The sequence below is a fragment of the Cryptomeria japonica genome, chromosome 10 (genome assembly GCF_030272615.1).
Source record: "Cryptomeria japonica chromosome 10, Sugi_1.0, whole genome shotgun sequence".
NCBI lineage: Eukaryota > Viridiplantae > Streptophyta > Pinopsida > Cupressales > Cupressaceae > Cryptomeria > Cryptomeria japonica.
The window spans coordinates 299,389,559-299,404,006 of NC_081414.1; the positions used below are offsets into that span (position 1 = coordinate 299,389,559).

The 14,448-nt window shown below is 39.0% G+C and overlaps 1 protein-coding gene across 2 annotated transcripts in view; it reads right to left on the bottom strand.

The window, feature by feature from the left end:
* Positions 1-233: 233 nt before the first annotated feature.
* LOC131040907 (uncharacterized) overlaps positions 234-14,448 on the bottom strand; it is a 48,796-nt gene continuing 34,581 nt past the window's right edge. The window contains exons 2-4 of one of the 2 annotated variants that reach the window (XM_057973865.2): positions 3,183-3,529; positions 1,214-1,340; positions 234-817 (exon numbers count right to left, since the gene is read on the bottom strand). In XM_057973865.2, the coding sequence (XP_057829848.2) occupies positions 297-817; positions 1,214-1,340; positions 3,183-3,529 (995 nt within the window). In that variant the 3' untranslated portion in view covers positions 234-296. Of the gene's footprint in view, positions 818-1,213; positions 1,341-3,182; positions 3,558-14,448 lie in introns of both variants that reach the window. The other variant, XM_057973866.2, reaches the window with a different exon arrangement.

The window sequence follows — 14,448 nt, forward strand, 5'->3', positions numbered from 1 at the left end:
GGATGAGAATGAAGATCATCATTGGCATACATAAACTGCATTTCTATAAATCCATATTGATATGGCTTATAAAATATTTATTAACAGCTAAACCAAGTCAAACGGTGTGTAAATGGAAACTACGGAAAGGCCAATATACCAAACACGATGAAGTGATTTAAAATTTTAAATAGAGACTGATAAAACAAGCATTGACCACAGAAATTAAGAGAATAAAAAGGAAACTAAAGGAATGTTCTGGAATGAAATCAGGGTTCATGCTTTCTTATTTTACTATGTCACAGTAATCATACAGCCTAGATCATTGAAACTCGCCTTTTATCATGCATGTTAACTGATTTAAAATATGAAATTCCTAATAACAGTATAACATAAAACACAATAAGGAGCCTGCACCAATCTTGTTTTCCTAGGAGTCTCTTGATTTCCAGGCATGCTGTAGTATTGGTAGTTTCTGTTCTAATACCAAGCTTACTTTCATACTTCAGTCTTGGCTCTGCATATACATATACATATCTGATCTTGATCAAATCACTATTCTGGACAACAATATATGATCCATGTGCAGGACCTGAATAAGAGCTATCATTTACTTTTCTTAGGCTCTGCCCACTCTTATCAGTGTAGAAAACTTTCTCACCCTTGGCAATTTCACAAAGTAACACATACTGCAACTTTTTCCCAAAACATGAATCTTTCCATCCCTCTTGTGCTTTGGAAAAGCTCAGAGCAACGTTGATATCTGTAGAAAGATAGGTTCCTTCACCAAATATGGCTCCATTTCGCTGCAATGTTGTATTGCTCAGGTTCAGTAACCCTACAAGAATCATTATGTCAAAAAACTATTTTGTCTTCAATACAAGGAAAATAATCAAGTATCCACACATCGGACACAAATAATGTGCAGCTTTAAAAGTGTGCTATGCGACCCTTTCTTCTAACAGCTACACAAGAATCATCCAATGCTTGTATATACTTAAGGTTCATGTAACAATCTTTGGTGTTAGTAATTTAAAATGGAGTTTGTTGGAAGACAGAAAACTATAAGCATACACATACAAGATTTAAGCAATATATCAAATTGCCTATATCAAAAACATGAAAAATCCAATCTTCACTAGATCTAATGAAGATAATCACTGACTTTTACTGACTAAAGCAGGCTTCAATTCCATATAACACAATCATAAATACAAGCCAAAATTAGACATACCACATCGCAGAATACTGTGAAGATTTTCAGCTGATGTTCCATGAAAAGCAAACATACTCCCAAAACTCAATTTGATTGTTTCAAATTCTGTTTTCAGATCCTCTTCATTTTTTGTTCCCTTCTGGACCTGTTGATTGGATAACATTTCAAGGTTACTATGTATGCAACACCATCTAGAAAACAAGTTGCATCTCAAAGCAGTTACACACGATCATGATAAAATAAGAGACAACATAAAATAATGTTGCTTTATGTGACTCGTTTTTTTATAGTTAACATCATGTTTGAATGACCTACATATTATGGGCTATTCAGTAGCAAGACTATGATCTCATTGTTTGCCACTAATTACAATAATAGCAAGATCAGGCAACTTCGATACATTCAAATGCAACAAGTTGCAACAATGGTCAAACAAGTTCCATTGTCCATACCTATGACTGTTCTAACTCAAAAGTGAACTAATCTAAAGCATTTTTTGACTAGGAGAATGTTCTGTGGATCTAAATAGGCATTACTCCTCAGATTCTCTTATATAGCTCCAGGTCCAATTACATAATGTGTTCACAATCTTCAAATTTTCAATCTTTCCTGTGATAGATATGTACTCGAACACAAAGAATAAGATTTCTTGTTCACATCAATTAGCTTGCATACAAAAAGCACTTGCAGGTGAATGTTTAACAAAACTCTAAACTCTGTCCAGTCATTATCACTCTACATTCAGATTAGCATGCACTATGCCAACATTTATGAATCTCTAGTCACAGCCAGAGGATTGTCTAAAAGGAAGCAGTTAACACATAAAAAATGCAATCAACCTCATTTAATCAACTATATCAATTTTATGCCCCTTGTGGATTCAAGCCTCCTACTATCTACTTATGTATTGAGGCAAGGACTCAATGAAAACATGAAGCTGACTAATTAGATAGAAGACCTTTAGAACCAAACAATCAGCATATACATGATTGGAATCATGGCCAGAGAAGACAAAAGTTCCATACATGAAGATGATTTACTCTAGATATGCAGCCGCATCCTGGAAAACAAATATATTCTGCTAACATTACAGCCTAAATGCTGTGGATGCAATCAAGTAATATAGGATGAAGAGAAGATAATGTGCTGGAGTTGCCAAGTGGAATGAGAAATGTAGCCCAGTCTACAAAGAAGACACTTCAAGCTAGTGAAAACAAACAACAGAGAAACACAAAAAGGATTTTACTACAAACAAATGTGTCTCAAGTACCATAAGACTCAAAGAAGTTACAGTATGAAATAAAATATTCATTCACCTTTTACAAGTCATCAAATATACAAGGTATCTATTTGATTGTTAGTAATCGAACAAGTACACGAACAAATAAGGGAAAGTAAATTCTGTTATGAACTGCAAGCATATATATATGGAAAATCATACCAATAATACTTGATTATAAAAAATAAGTCTTCCATGGGTATGTGTCCCTGGGGTCCGGATGACATCTCAAACATCCTAGGGTTTTGGGGCTCCATTTGGTCCATAAAAATTTTAAAATGGTAACATTTAAAAAAAAAATGCTATGAAGTTGTAAACTAAAAAAAGGGAGGATCATCATTGCAAGTGCAAGAAATTTTATTTACTTTTTTAAATTTCAGTGCTTTTAGTTTGTTTAAGTTATTTTAGCAATCACCCCCTTGCCATCCCCAAAACTTGGTAGCATTTTTTCCATCCCTGAAACTTCATCCCTATGTCACTGCATCCCTGTCCCATAAACTCAGAGAAACAATAGAATAACACACTCTTAGCTCATCATGAATATAAGAGACAAACGAGTAACAAATTTTCACCTCTTATTATCATATAATCTTATATTTCAACAATAGAAAATTTAAATATAGCATGTTACCTTTACAAAACTATTATTTTTAGCTAAGAAAATTCCTCATTTCTAATTCAGAAAAAATAATTGGAAGTGAATCTTACTCGCATGATATGATCTGGAGAGGATGCAACATTAAACTCATTTGCTTGGTATCCCCTCTGTAGTTTGGAGGGTAAAATTATTGATAGCTCTTCTGCTGGATTCTGGACCAGCTCTAGCTGGTAACGAGGGTGCAAAAGCCAATATAACAAGTTCAGTGACTCCAGAGGCATGCCCTGAATTGGATTGACATAATTAGATGTTCCAACATAAGTCACATCGCTTGGGATGCAAGATGATGATATAAGATCTAATTTGGGAAAATTTTGAACAGCTTCCTCTGCAGCTTGATAGTCCTTGTCATTCCCATCTGCTGTGTGGAAAAGAGAAACTGGAAAGGGCGTGCAGACTGAAGCCCACATTTTCAAACAACACAGCTGATCAAAATGGAATCAGAAACCTGCTAAAAATGAAGGTAAAAAAAATATTCCCTAGCTATAATCTATGTGATACACATTGTTTGACATAAAAAAAATATCAATTCTACATTAAATAATAAAGACCGTGTATTAAATTGAGCTTCACATTCTGATTTTTCAGGAAATTCTTCTGAATAGATTACTAAAATTAGCAAATAACTAGCTTTGAGTTGCAACAATTTAGAATCTAATTAATTATCTTCACTCCATTGTTCACAATTTCGGAATTTCCTATTTTGACCAGATGAAATTGGCATTAGCATTCTAAACCTTATTAGTTGCTCCACGTGTTGATCTATGTATACCACATCATGTATGACATTATAAACCAAAGTTGCATGGAGACGGATTCAGTGTTGGGTAGGGTACAACAAATTTTCAAGATCCCCTTATACAAATACACTGCCATATATGTCAATCATAAAAATATACATGTATTCAATTTATTTATACATCCAAGGGTTTTCAACATAACTTTAAAAATATTTATTTATAAATATTTTAGTTTATAATTTTTAGTTTTTAGTATTATGTTTTTCTTTAGTTATTCATGTGTGTGTTTGTATGCATGTGTATCTGTGTATGTGTCTGTCTGTCTGTGAGTCTGTGTTGGTGCTTCTGTCTGCATGAAAAAAAAATATTATGGTTTAATTATTTTTGCAGTTTTTTTAAAACCCTATACCAGATGTTGCACCAGATGGTGTGGTGTTGTATCCAAACATATCAGTTACAGCCCAAATATAGACTTGCATAAGGATGCATAGATGACTTCAGTTTCTTATTACATGTCTTACAATGCTTCCTGTTGCAACGTCTCAAAAGCTGAACCAATGTTCTACTAATCACTAAAATCTAATCATTGATATACAGATGAAAAGTTGTAGACCTCTTCAACTTAGTGTCCATCTTCTCCTACAGGTGTCATAATATAGTTCATCCAATTGAAATCACAATATAGTATATTCCAACAAGCAAATCAGGCACGAGTACAGTAGAATCAAGTAGAAATTAGAATCATTCATCAACTCAATGGATACCATTTCTTCTCCTAGGGTTTTGTCATATTCCCATGTAGACAGCAGGCAATGATTAGAAACATTAAACAATACATGTACATAAATATATATATTTTCAATACATAAATTATTTTTACCGCTTAAAATACGTTTTATTTTAACTAGTGGGAGTAATGAAAGGACGCGTCCATTCCCAAGCCACCTCCGGAATAGACGCCATGTTTCAAGGGGAATCGCGTGGTTTCAAAGAGGTATAAACCCATACCCCAAGGAAACATGGAAGAGGAGGTGACAAGGAGAGAAGGGCAAGGAGAAGCATCCAGCAGGTAACTTCATTAGTCAGTAATAATATTTATTTCAGTTTTCATAATTTATGATGCCTAGACAACCATGAGGACTGCTCTGGGAATGCATCAGTCAGCAGACGATGTGAAAGGGCTAGGTGCTGGTTCTTCCCAGCGATGAAGGACCAGCGCCTAGTAAGCATCCCTCCCCATCGCTAGCAGGCTGGTATGTCCCCAAGCCAATCCGCTTAAATGTCGAAATGATGAAGTATGTCTTTGTACAAGTTGTATTAAATCTGCTTTCATTCCTCATATAACAGTAATGAATATAATTTAACTAGTGGCCTAGATTAATTGCTAAATCGGTTCCATGCCTAAAAAATGTCTTGCCAAATGAACTAAGCACATTTGTAATGTACAAAAGGATAAAATGAACTTAATCTTCACGCCAGATAGGTAACCTGCAATATCAGGTTTAGTATGTTGCATTAAAATACACTTTAGTGACAAATAGAAGAATAAAAATAATTCATTCATTCTCAGACACAACTAATAAGTAAAGAAAAGGAATGTTAATTAATGATAGTCATGTTTCTACAACTAGGCACAAATATAATGAATTAATCCCTACAAATTTATATATAATGGATAAATGTTAACCAAGTAATATAGTCATGAATCTATGTTTTCTGTATGCATTTGTTATCTTCCTGATATCCTCTGTTTGCTAGTACGTTCAAGATAATGAATGCAAGCCAGGGGTATGCTGGGCCCATCCTCAGGAGGCCCTATTAGCCCTAAGAGACGGGATGGGTCTGGATGGGTAGCCCAGCCAACCTGGAAAATCCTCAAAATCTAGAATGGGTCGTGTATGTATTTTTGTGCTGCAATAATTATGCCACTGATCTAATATTACTGCTGACATATAAAATAAAATATCTAAATGTTGCTGGAAACCGTAATTTCTTTTTGTGGCCCTAAATCCAACCTTCAGTGGATAGATCAGGCCCTAATTATCAGGAAGGCGAGGCAGGTACAGCAAAGGTTCATTACAGTGGTATCAGAGCCTCCTTCCTGCCACCCTGTGGAAATAGTTGATGCAACAAAGCCAAAGATCCCGTAGGGCCTTAGAAAGAGAGAAAAAAAGGAGCCAACAACATGAGTGAACAAGCTAGTAATGAACTTAGGGCCTTCATGGAGCAAACCGCTCAAGCACTGAGGGAACAAACTGAAAGAACCATGCAGGCCTTCATTGAACAGAATGAGAGGAATAACCAACTAGTCCTTCAGGCCCTCCAAAACATAAGCAACCATAACACCAAAGAAGCCCAATCCAATCATTCTGAAAACCACCACCCCACCCCGTCAAAGGACACCAGCTCAAGGCCCACTTGACCTTCATTCCTACTTGAGGAAGCGCCAACAAGTGATGATAACCATGACAGACCCATGGGAAATGTAGACCAAATCCTTGCAGACTACCGCGGGTTGGATCCCGAACTACGAGATCTTGTAACCTTCAAAGACTATTGTGATGCCAAACTAAAGACACTTGGCCGTAACGAAAGACATCCTCCAGCCCACAAAGAGCTTCAAAACAAGCTCAGTAAGGTGACCATCCCCAACTATGACGGGGAAGGAAAGGTATTGGCTAGGTCATGGGTCCAAAAATTGGATACCTATTTATCCCTCAGCCCCATGACTCAATCCAATGCCATTAAATTTGCTATACTTCATCTATCCGGAGTTGCCCATGAGTGGTGGCACCATGGCCTCATCACTCAAAGACATCAACTTATAAACACATATGAGGAGTTCACCCAAAAGCTCATGAAAAGATTTGACCAAAAGCATCCTGAGTGGTACTTTCGAGAGCTCACCCAACTAAGGCAGCAGGGGACTATTGAAAACTATGCCACAGAATTCCAGAAATTAGCAGTGATGGTACCGGGTCTAACACAAGAAAGGCTTACTTACCTATTCATAGAAGGCCTGAGGGGATCAATCAAAAGCACAGTAAGTGCCCATGAACCCCAAACATTAGATGAGGCTATACAAAAAGCTATGAAATTTGAAGAAAGCTCACCCAAGGACAAGACCAAGCCCTTTGGCAACTCCTCCAAACCTCCACCCAAGGACAATAAACACAATCAAGAAGGGATTGTAAGGTCTTGCACCTATTGCAAGGGAAAGAGAGAAAAGGAACATATGTGTTCAGCCTTGGAGGACCTTAAAAAGAAGGGACTTTGTTTCACATGCCTAAAACCCTATGAAGGAAGGAGCCATAAATGTCAAGGCCGAGCTCACAGAATAGAAGCCTCACCATATGAGGATGAGGAAGAGCCACCTAGCAAAAGGATGAGACTAGGGGAGGAAGATCAAGCCATAGTTGCCACTATCACCCATGTTGCTAAACACAACCTGTTTAGAATCAAGAGTTCACTTAAAGGGAAGAAAGTAGTCACACTTGTGGACAGCGGAGCCTCCCATAAGTGCCCATGAACCCCAAACATTAGATGAGGCTATACAAAAAGCTATGAAATTTGAAGAAAGCTCACCCAAGGACAAGACCAAGCCCTTTGGCAACTCCTCCAAACCTCCACCCAAGGACAATAAACACAATCAAGAAGGGATTGTAAGGTCTTGCACCTATTGCAAGGGAAAGAGAGAAAAGGGACATGTGTGTTCAGCCTTGGAGGACCCTAAAAAGAAGGGACTTTGTTTCACATGCCTAAAACCATATGAAGGAAGGAGCCATAAATGTCAAGGCCAGGTTCACAGAATAGAAGCCTCACCATATGAGGATGAGGAAAAGCCACCTAGCAAGAGGATGAGGAAGAGCCACTTAGCAAAAGGATGAGACTGGGGGAGGAAGATCAAGCCATAGTTGCCACTATCACCCATGCTTCTAAACACAACCTGTTTAGAATCAAGAGTTCACTTAAAGGGAAGAAAGTAGTCACACTTGTGGATAGCGGAGCCTCCCATAACTTCATCGATGAAAGGGTTGTCAAGCAACATAAATTACCCACACAGACTTTTAAGGGGTTTGAAGCAACAACAGCCACAGGGGCAAGGGTCCAATGCACTAAGTTGGTACCTAAGTTGGAGTTCATAATAGGTAGCCATCCGGTAAGGGAAGATCTCTACGTGGTACCATTAGACACAGATATCATATTGGGGACTCCATGGATTTATTCACTGGGATGTTTCATGTTTGATCTCCCAAACCAAATAATCAGATTTCAACATGAAGGGAAGGAAGTTACTCTCAAGGGTTTACCTGATGGTAGCCCTAAAGTGGTTTCTTGTAAGAAATTGGAGCAAATTTTTAGAAAGGGACGAGGAGAATGGGTGGCCCAATGCATGATACTAGATAAGAGCAATACTCATGAGAAATCCACACATATGGACATCAAACCCATCATGGAGAAATATAAACGGGTGTTTGGGGAAATTCCCCAAGGTTTGCCTCCCAAACGAGGGTTTGAACACACTATAGAATTGGAAGAGGGGGCAAAACCAGTCATCACTACCCCTTATCGCCACCCTCACAAATATAAGGAAGAAATTGAGAAAACCATTAAGGAACTACTTGCTATGGGACACATCCAACCTAGTTCCAGCCCTTTCGCATCATCGGTGGTACTTGTTAAAAAGAAAGATGGCACTCTAAGAATGTGTATTGACTACAAAGCACTGAATATGAAAAACATCAAAAATAGGTACCCAATCCCAAGGATAGATGAGTTGATTGATGAACTACACAGAGCCAAATATTTCTCCAAGATCAATCTTCGATCAGGATATCATCAAATCAGGATGAGGGAAGAAGACATCCACAAAACAGCTTTTCGGTGTCACTATGGACATTTTGAATTCTTGGTTCTACCTTTCGGTCTAACCAATGCACCAGCAACATTTCAATCATGTATGAATCATACTTTCCGCAAGCAACTAAGGCAATTTCTACTAGTTTTCTTTGACAACATTTTGATCTACAGCAAAACTTGGGAAAAGCACCTCAAACACATTGAGGACACATTGAGGATCCTAGAGCAAGAGTCACTTTATGCTAAGGCGTCCAAATGTGAGTTTGGAATGGAGGAAATTCTATATGTAGGGCATAAGATTAATGCGGAGGGGGTTAGCGTGGATGAGAAGATAGCCACTATCAGAGAATGGCCTAGACCTAAGTCCCTCATACAATTAAAGGGGTTCTTGGGGTTATGCAGTTACTACAGAAGGTTTGTACGAGGTTTCTCCAAAGTGGCAGCCCCTCTCACCAATCTAACTAAGAAAGGGGCTTTTGCTTGGAGTGAAGCAGCCCAAAGAGCTTTTGAAAGTCTGAAGGAAGCTATGAGCTCATGCCCCGTCCTAGCTATCCCTGATTTTTCCCTTCCTTTTGAACTACAATGTGATGCCTCCAGAGAAGGGATTGGAGTTGTCCTCATGCAAACCAAACACCCCATAGCCTTCGAAAGCCATAAGCTGACAGAAATAGAAAAGCATTACCCCGTCTATGATAAAGAGATGTTAGCCATCATGCATGCCCTAGCCAAATTCCGCCAATACCTGGTTTGCACCAAATTCCATGTAAAGACAGATCACAATAGCCAAAGATTCTTTTTAAACCAAAGGGATCTAAATAATAGGCAACAAAAATGGGTCAGCAAGATACAAGCTTATGTCTTTGATATTGAATATGTTAAAGGAACAACCAATGTGGTAGCAGATGCCTTATCAAGGAAGCCACAAATAAATACCATAACTTCTATAAATGCTGATTGGAAATATGATCTTTTGGCAGAATACGCCAAAGACCTTTTTGCTAGCGAGATCTTGAGGGACCCATCAAGTCATGCAAAATACAAAGTTGTGGAGGAGCTTATCCTATATAAGGACAGGTTGTACTTGGTGCCTGTTGACGTGTATTTTATACACAATCATACACAGAATAAAATACCTAAAGGCATCTTATCCTCTCTTGAGAAAATAGTCTCTAACTGCTGAAGATTCGCGTAAAGGATCAGTTAGGTAGACTCCAAGGTTCTTTTAGTGGGGTCTCCACGTGTGGACAAGCTTTTTTAGTGGTATGATGTGATTTGCTGTTTCCTCCAAGGGGTCTTACGCATTCTAAAGCTCGAAGATTTTACTAAACTAAAGGAACTTTCAAAAAAAAAGCAAAAGGATAGGGTTTAAGAGGTCTAATCTAGCCTAACCCTATGAATGACTTAGCATGGACGAGATTTGGCAAGACTCAACCAACTTCAATTTTGCCATAAGATAACAACTCAATTGAAATTAGTGCGATCTTCTAAGGTACTATAATGGTATTCAATGCATCAAAAGATCAAGGACACTACTATGAAGGTACATATCCAAGACACAATGATAATTGAAGATTAAGGACTCAAAGTGTTCTCCAGTCAACCACGCAAGGCGTTCCTACAATCAGCAAGAAGCTAGTGGTTTGGATTGCGAATCCTACCAAATATCAAATCTCACACTTAGTCTTTCAAATTAACAACTACCTTGATTGAGCACGATTCAAGTGTATCAAACAACCATGAAGATAACTCAAGAAATTTGCAACAAAACACCATAACTTCAATATTTTATTGATTTCCAAGTCATCATGTACAACAATTGCTTGAAGTTCTCTCTTCAAGACTCAATCTTGCTACAAAATAAAATTGCTTCTAGCTTTAATCTCTCTTCTCTATTACATCAACTATTACTCTTTTCAAATGAAATGAAAAATGGGGGTATATATAGCATCCCCAGTTACAATGAAAGGTCCAGATTGAAAGTAAATCAACGGACAAGATCGTGACACCTAAACCCTAATTAGGGTTTGTTACAAATGACCTCCTTTTTACTGAACAATATTAAATATATAGCCAAATATTAAATTCGGCACAAAAACCTAGGAGGTATCAACCAATGAGAAATAAGATGTCATGTCATCTGTAACAACCTTTCATCTAGAATCTTATTCCCTTTCCAATTCTCTTTCTTAGCATATGCAATGAATTTTGTCACGATTCCTTCGATTTCTATGATTGGAATCTCGGGAAGATTCTTGATACTCTCTTCTAAGTGGATGACCTGATCGAATGCATCTAGAAGAGCTGCGTCCCAAGTAGATTCAAGTTCCTTCGTTCTATCAATCAGGAGCATGGTGGCATACATCTGATCATACTGCTCATCTGTAACATCTGCGTCCTTGCAAAAGATGATCTTGATTCTATCCTCAAATTCCTGCATATCCACATCTGTCTCGACCTCGATCCTTCTGCCAAGAATGGTACGAAGTACCTCAAATACTCTGTCCTAGATCGGATTGATCACCTCCTCAACTTGACCACATCTAACACTGATGTCCTCGAAGAGAACACTCTTTATATGGAGTAAGGTTGACCACTGGAACAAACTGTGAGAATCACCTTCCAAGATCCTCTCCTGCGCTAAAATTCTTCTGGATGTATGTCTTATTACTTTCAAGACAGGGATGACAACGTCCTTGGTATGGGCAAATGCAGCTACTGTTGCCATCAATTTGTGGATAATCTCAAGAACTTGGATAGCCTGATGAATGATCTTCGTCATCCTTGTAACAAACTCTGTGGCCACTGTATGAGATCTATCCATCCAACTACATGTACGCTGGACCAGGTTCCTGAATCTTTCTGCTTCATTGATCGATTGAAGGGGCAATGCCTGCACTGGTGATCTAACTGGATCCTGACGTCCCAAAGGCTCGTTGATGTGACTGAAATATGTCCTCCATGCACCGACCTCTCTCTCAAGCTTTCTATTCTTTTCCACTTCTTCTCTAAGCTTGTCCTTCAATGCCTCAAATGTGTCGGTGGCATCCTCTAAAGTCTGCTCTGCTGTGGATGGTCCTAACTCAATAGTCTGTATATCATAATCCTCTGCTAGGATCTCACGCTCGTATTTATCTGCTGCCGGTGTAGCTATCTGCAGTTTTCTAGATCCAATCTCATCTCGAATCATCTTGGACATCTTTGTAGCCTTCTTCTTCTCTGTTATCACATGTGAACGTCCAACAAGGCTCTCTAAATCAATTGCATTGTCCTCGTCCTCTACTACGATCACCTTGGTCAATCTTTCCTTCAACCAATCTGGGATATTCGATCTTGTCTCTTGAACTTGAATTTCTTTATGTACTATTTCTTCTTGTCTGGGAGGAGATGTTATTTCATTATCTTCTTCTAAATCATAGTCTTGGAGAGATCCATCTGATGAAACATGTTGTGCCTGTCCTTCCTCCTGCCTGTCATTTTGTACCATCGACTCCATGGACTCTTCCACTCGAATTGTTCTATCCTCTGGTCTGGAAGAAGTACCTAGTGTTTGATCTTTGTTGGCACCTTGCTTTTTCTTGGAAGGCTCTTTCTTTTCTGATCTTTCCTTTCTCTTCGAACCTCTCGGATGGAGATTGCCCTCACTGGCACATCGAAGGTTACCTTCACCTGAATTCCTAGGATTAGGATTGCCTTCACTCACGCTTGCTCCACCTTCGGCTGGTTTCTCTTCTAAAGTAAAAGACATAGCTACGCCTTGTTCTCTCAACTTCTGATGCTGAACGTCTACCCATCTGCGAGTACAAGACAAGACTGGTGCCATCAAAGCATCTAAATCCACGACCTCGGGCTCATTCCAATCCAACCTTATTGTTTTGCTTTCTCTATCATAGGAAGACTGGATGTGCCTGCCATTGTCCTGAGCTTGGTCGGCCACTCTGTAAATCCTGCATTTCCTGATGAAATCCAAAGGCAATCTAGAATGTATCTTTCGTTTCACTTCAAGATCATCTAGGAGGTTCATCATAAAATCTTCAATTTGGTGCTCATGTTTAAATCTTCTACCGACTGTCTCCTCTAAATGTCCATGTGGATCAAAACTATTTCTCCAAGCAAAAGACGAAAAAGAATACAAGGCTAACTCCTTCTCTGCGTCATCCATGGCTAAGACATTAGGACATACCTCAACTGAATTACCCAAAATAATAGGTACTTGGACTCCATTCTGATGTCTGTGTCTGAATGCCTTCACATATGCTGCCAACTGCGTTGTTACCTCAAGTAACACAATTCTATCTGTCGGATACCTCGGCAACATATATGGAGGTAAAGGACATCCATGCACTCTAATGTAAGTGAATTTGGGAAACTGAATGAACCAAGCACCGTACCTCTTGATGAATTCCTGGGCATCCTGAGATAACCTGTTGTGAATCCCTCCTTGCAACGTCCTTGTGATGTTCATCGTGAAAGTATCATTAACTAACTTGTAGTTTTTCCCTGGCGGATGATGCAAGTAGGCATAGGAATCACAAGCTCTGACCTCGCCGGGTCCTCTTCCAATCATTCCTCTGTGAGGTAGTCCTGCGTACTCAACACTCCTGATCAAAGCATAGATGACGTATGAACTCATGTGGAAGGACTTAGTAGCCCTGAGTCTCCTCAACTGTACGTCTAAGCAATGGCTAATTATCCTAGCCCAATATATTGTACCCTTTCCTTGAACAATCACCTGGATGAAGTAAAACATCCACTTCTCAAAATAGAAGGCATGAGGTGCTCCTGTAACTCTGTTGAGCATAGTAATCAAATCTCTGTACTCCTCCTGGAAATCAATCCTGTGTGGTGTGTTCGGTACCTTGCTTAGACGGGGACGACTCTTAAGTAGCCAGTTCTTGTTGATTATGCTTAGGCAAGCATCTGGATCATCGTCGTACACTGATCTGGCTCCTTCAATGCTCTTATATATCATGTCCCTGTGCTCTGGAAGATGGAAAGCTTCACTTATAGCTTCCTCTGAAAGGTACGCCAAAGTGTTTCCCTCATTGGACACAATTGTCCTGGACTGTGGATTGTAGTGACGGGCACACTCGATCATCAATTCGTGGCACTGAATAGCTGGAGGAAAACCAGCCGCCTTAATGATGCCACTCTCTATTATTCTCCGGGCGACAGGTGATGGCTTGCCAATGTAGGGGACAACTCGAAACTTCTTCGTGCTAAAGTTCCCCAAGTTTGTATCTCCAATGTTGCTCCACTTCGACACAATCTTGGTCTCCACCTCTTCGGTCTTCTGATCTTCTTTCATGAGAGCTGAGCGGCTGGTGGATGCTCCCGCCTTCGGGGTCGCCATACCTACACAACATTTCAATATAAGGACTAGATTTTGCAATGAATAACGTTAATTAGAGAGAGAATTTTTTTTAGGAAACGTCATGATAAGTCTCTAGAGTTATCATTTCCTAAAAATAGCAACGATTGAGCCAAGAAAATCAAAATTTCAAAATTTCAAAACTTAAAATATGACGATGAATGAATAAAACAATAAAATCAAATCGCCATACCTCAATAGAGAGCTAACTCTAGAATGCAAAAAGGAAAAGATCGCCTAGGCAAAATTGAGGTAAAAAAAATGATCTTCAATGTTATCTCCTCAAGAAAATCCACTTCGCCACCCTTGGATTAAACGCGATCCTCAATTGCACCTCTGACAATTCGC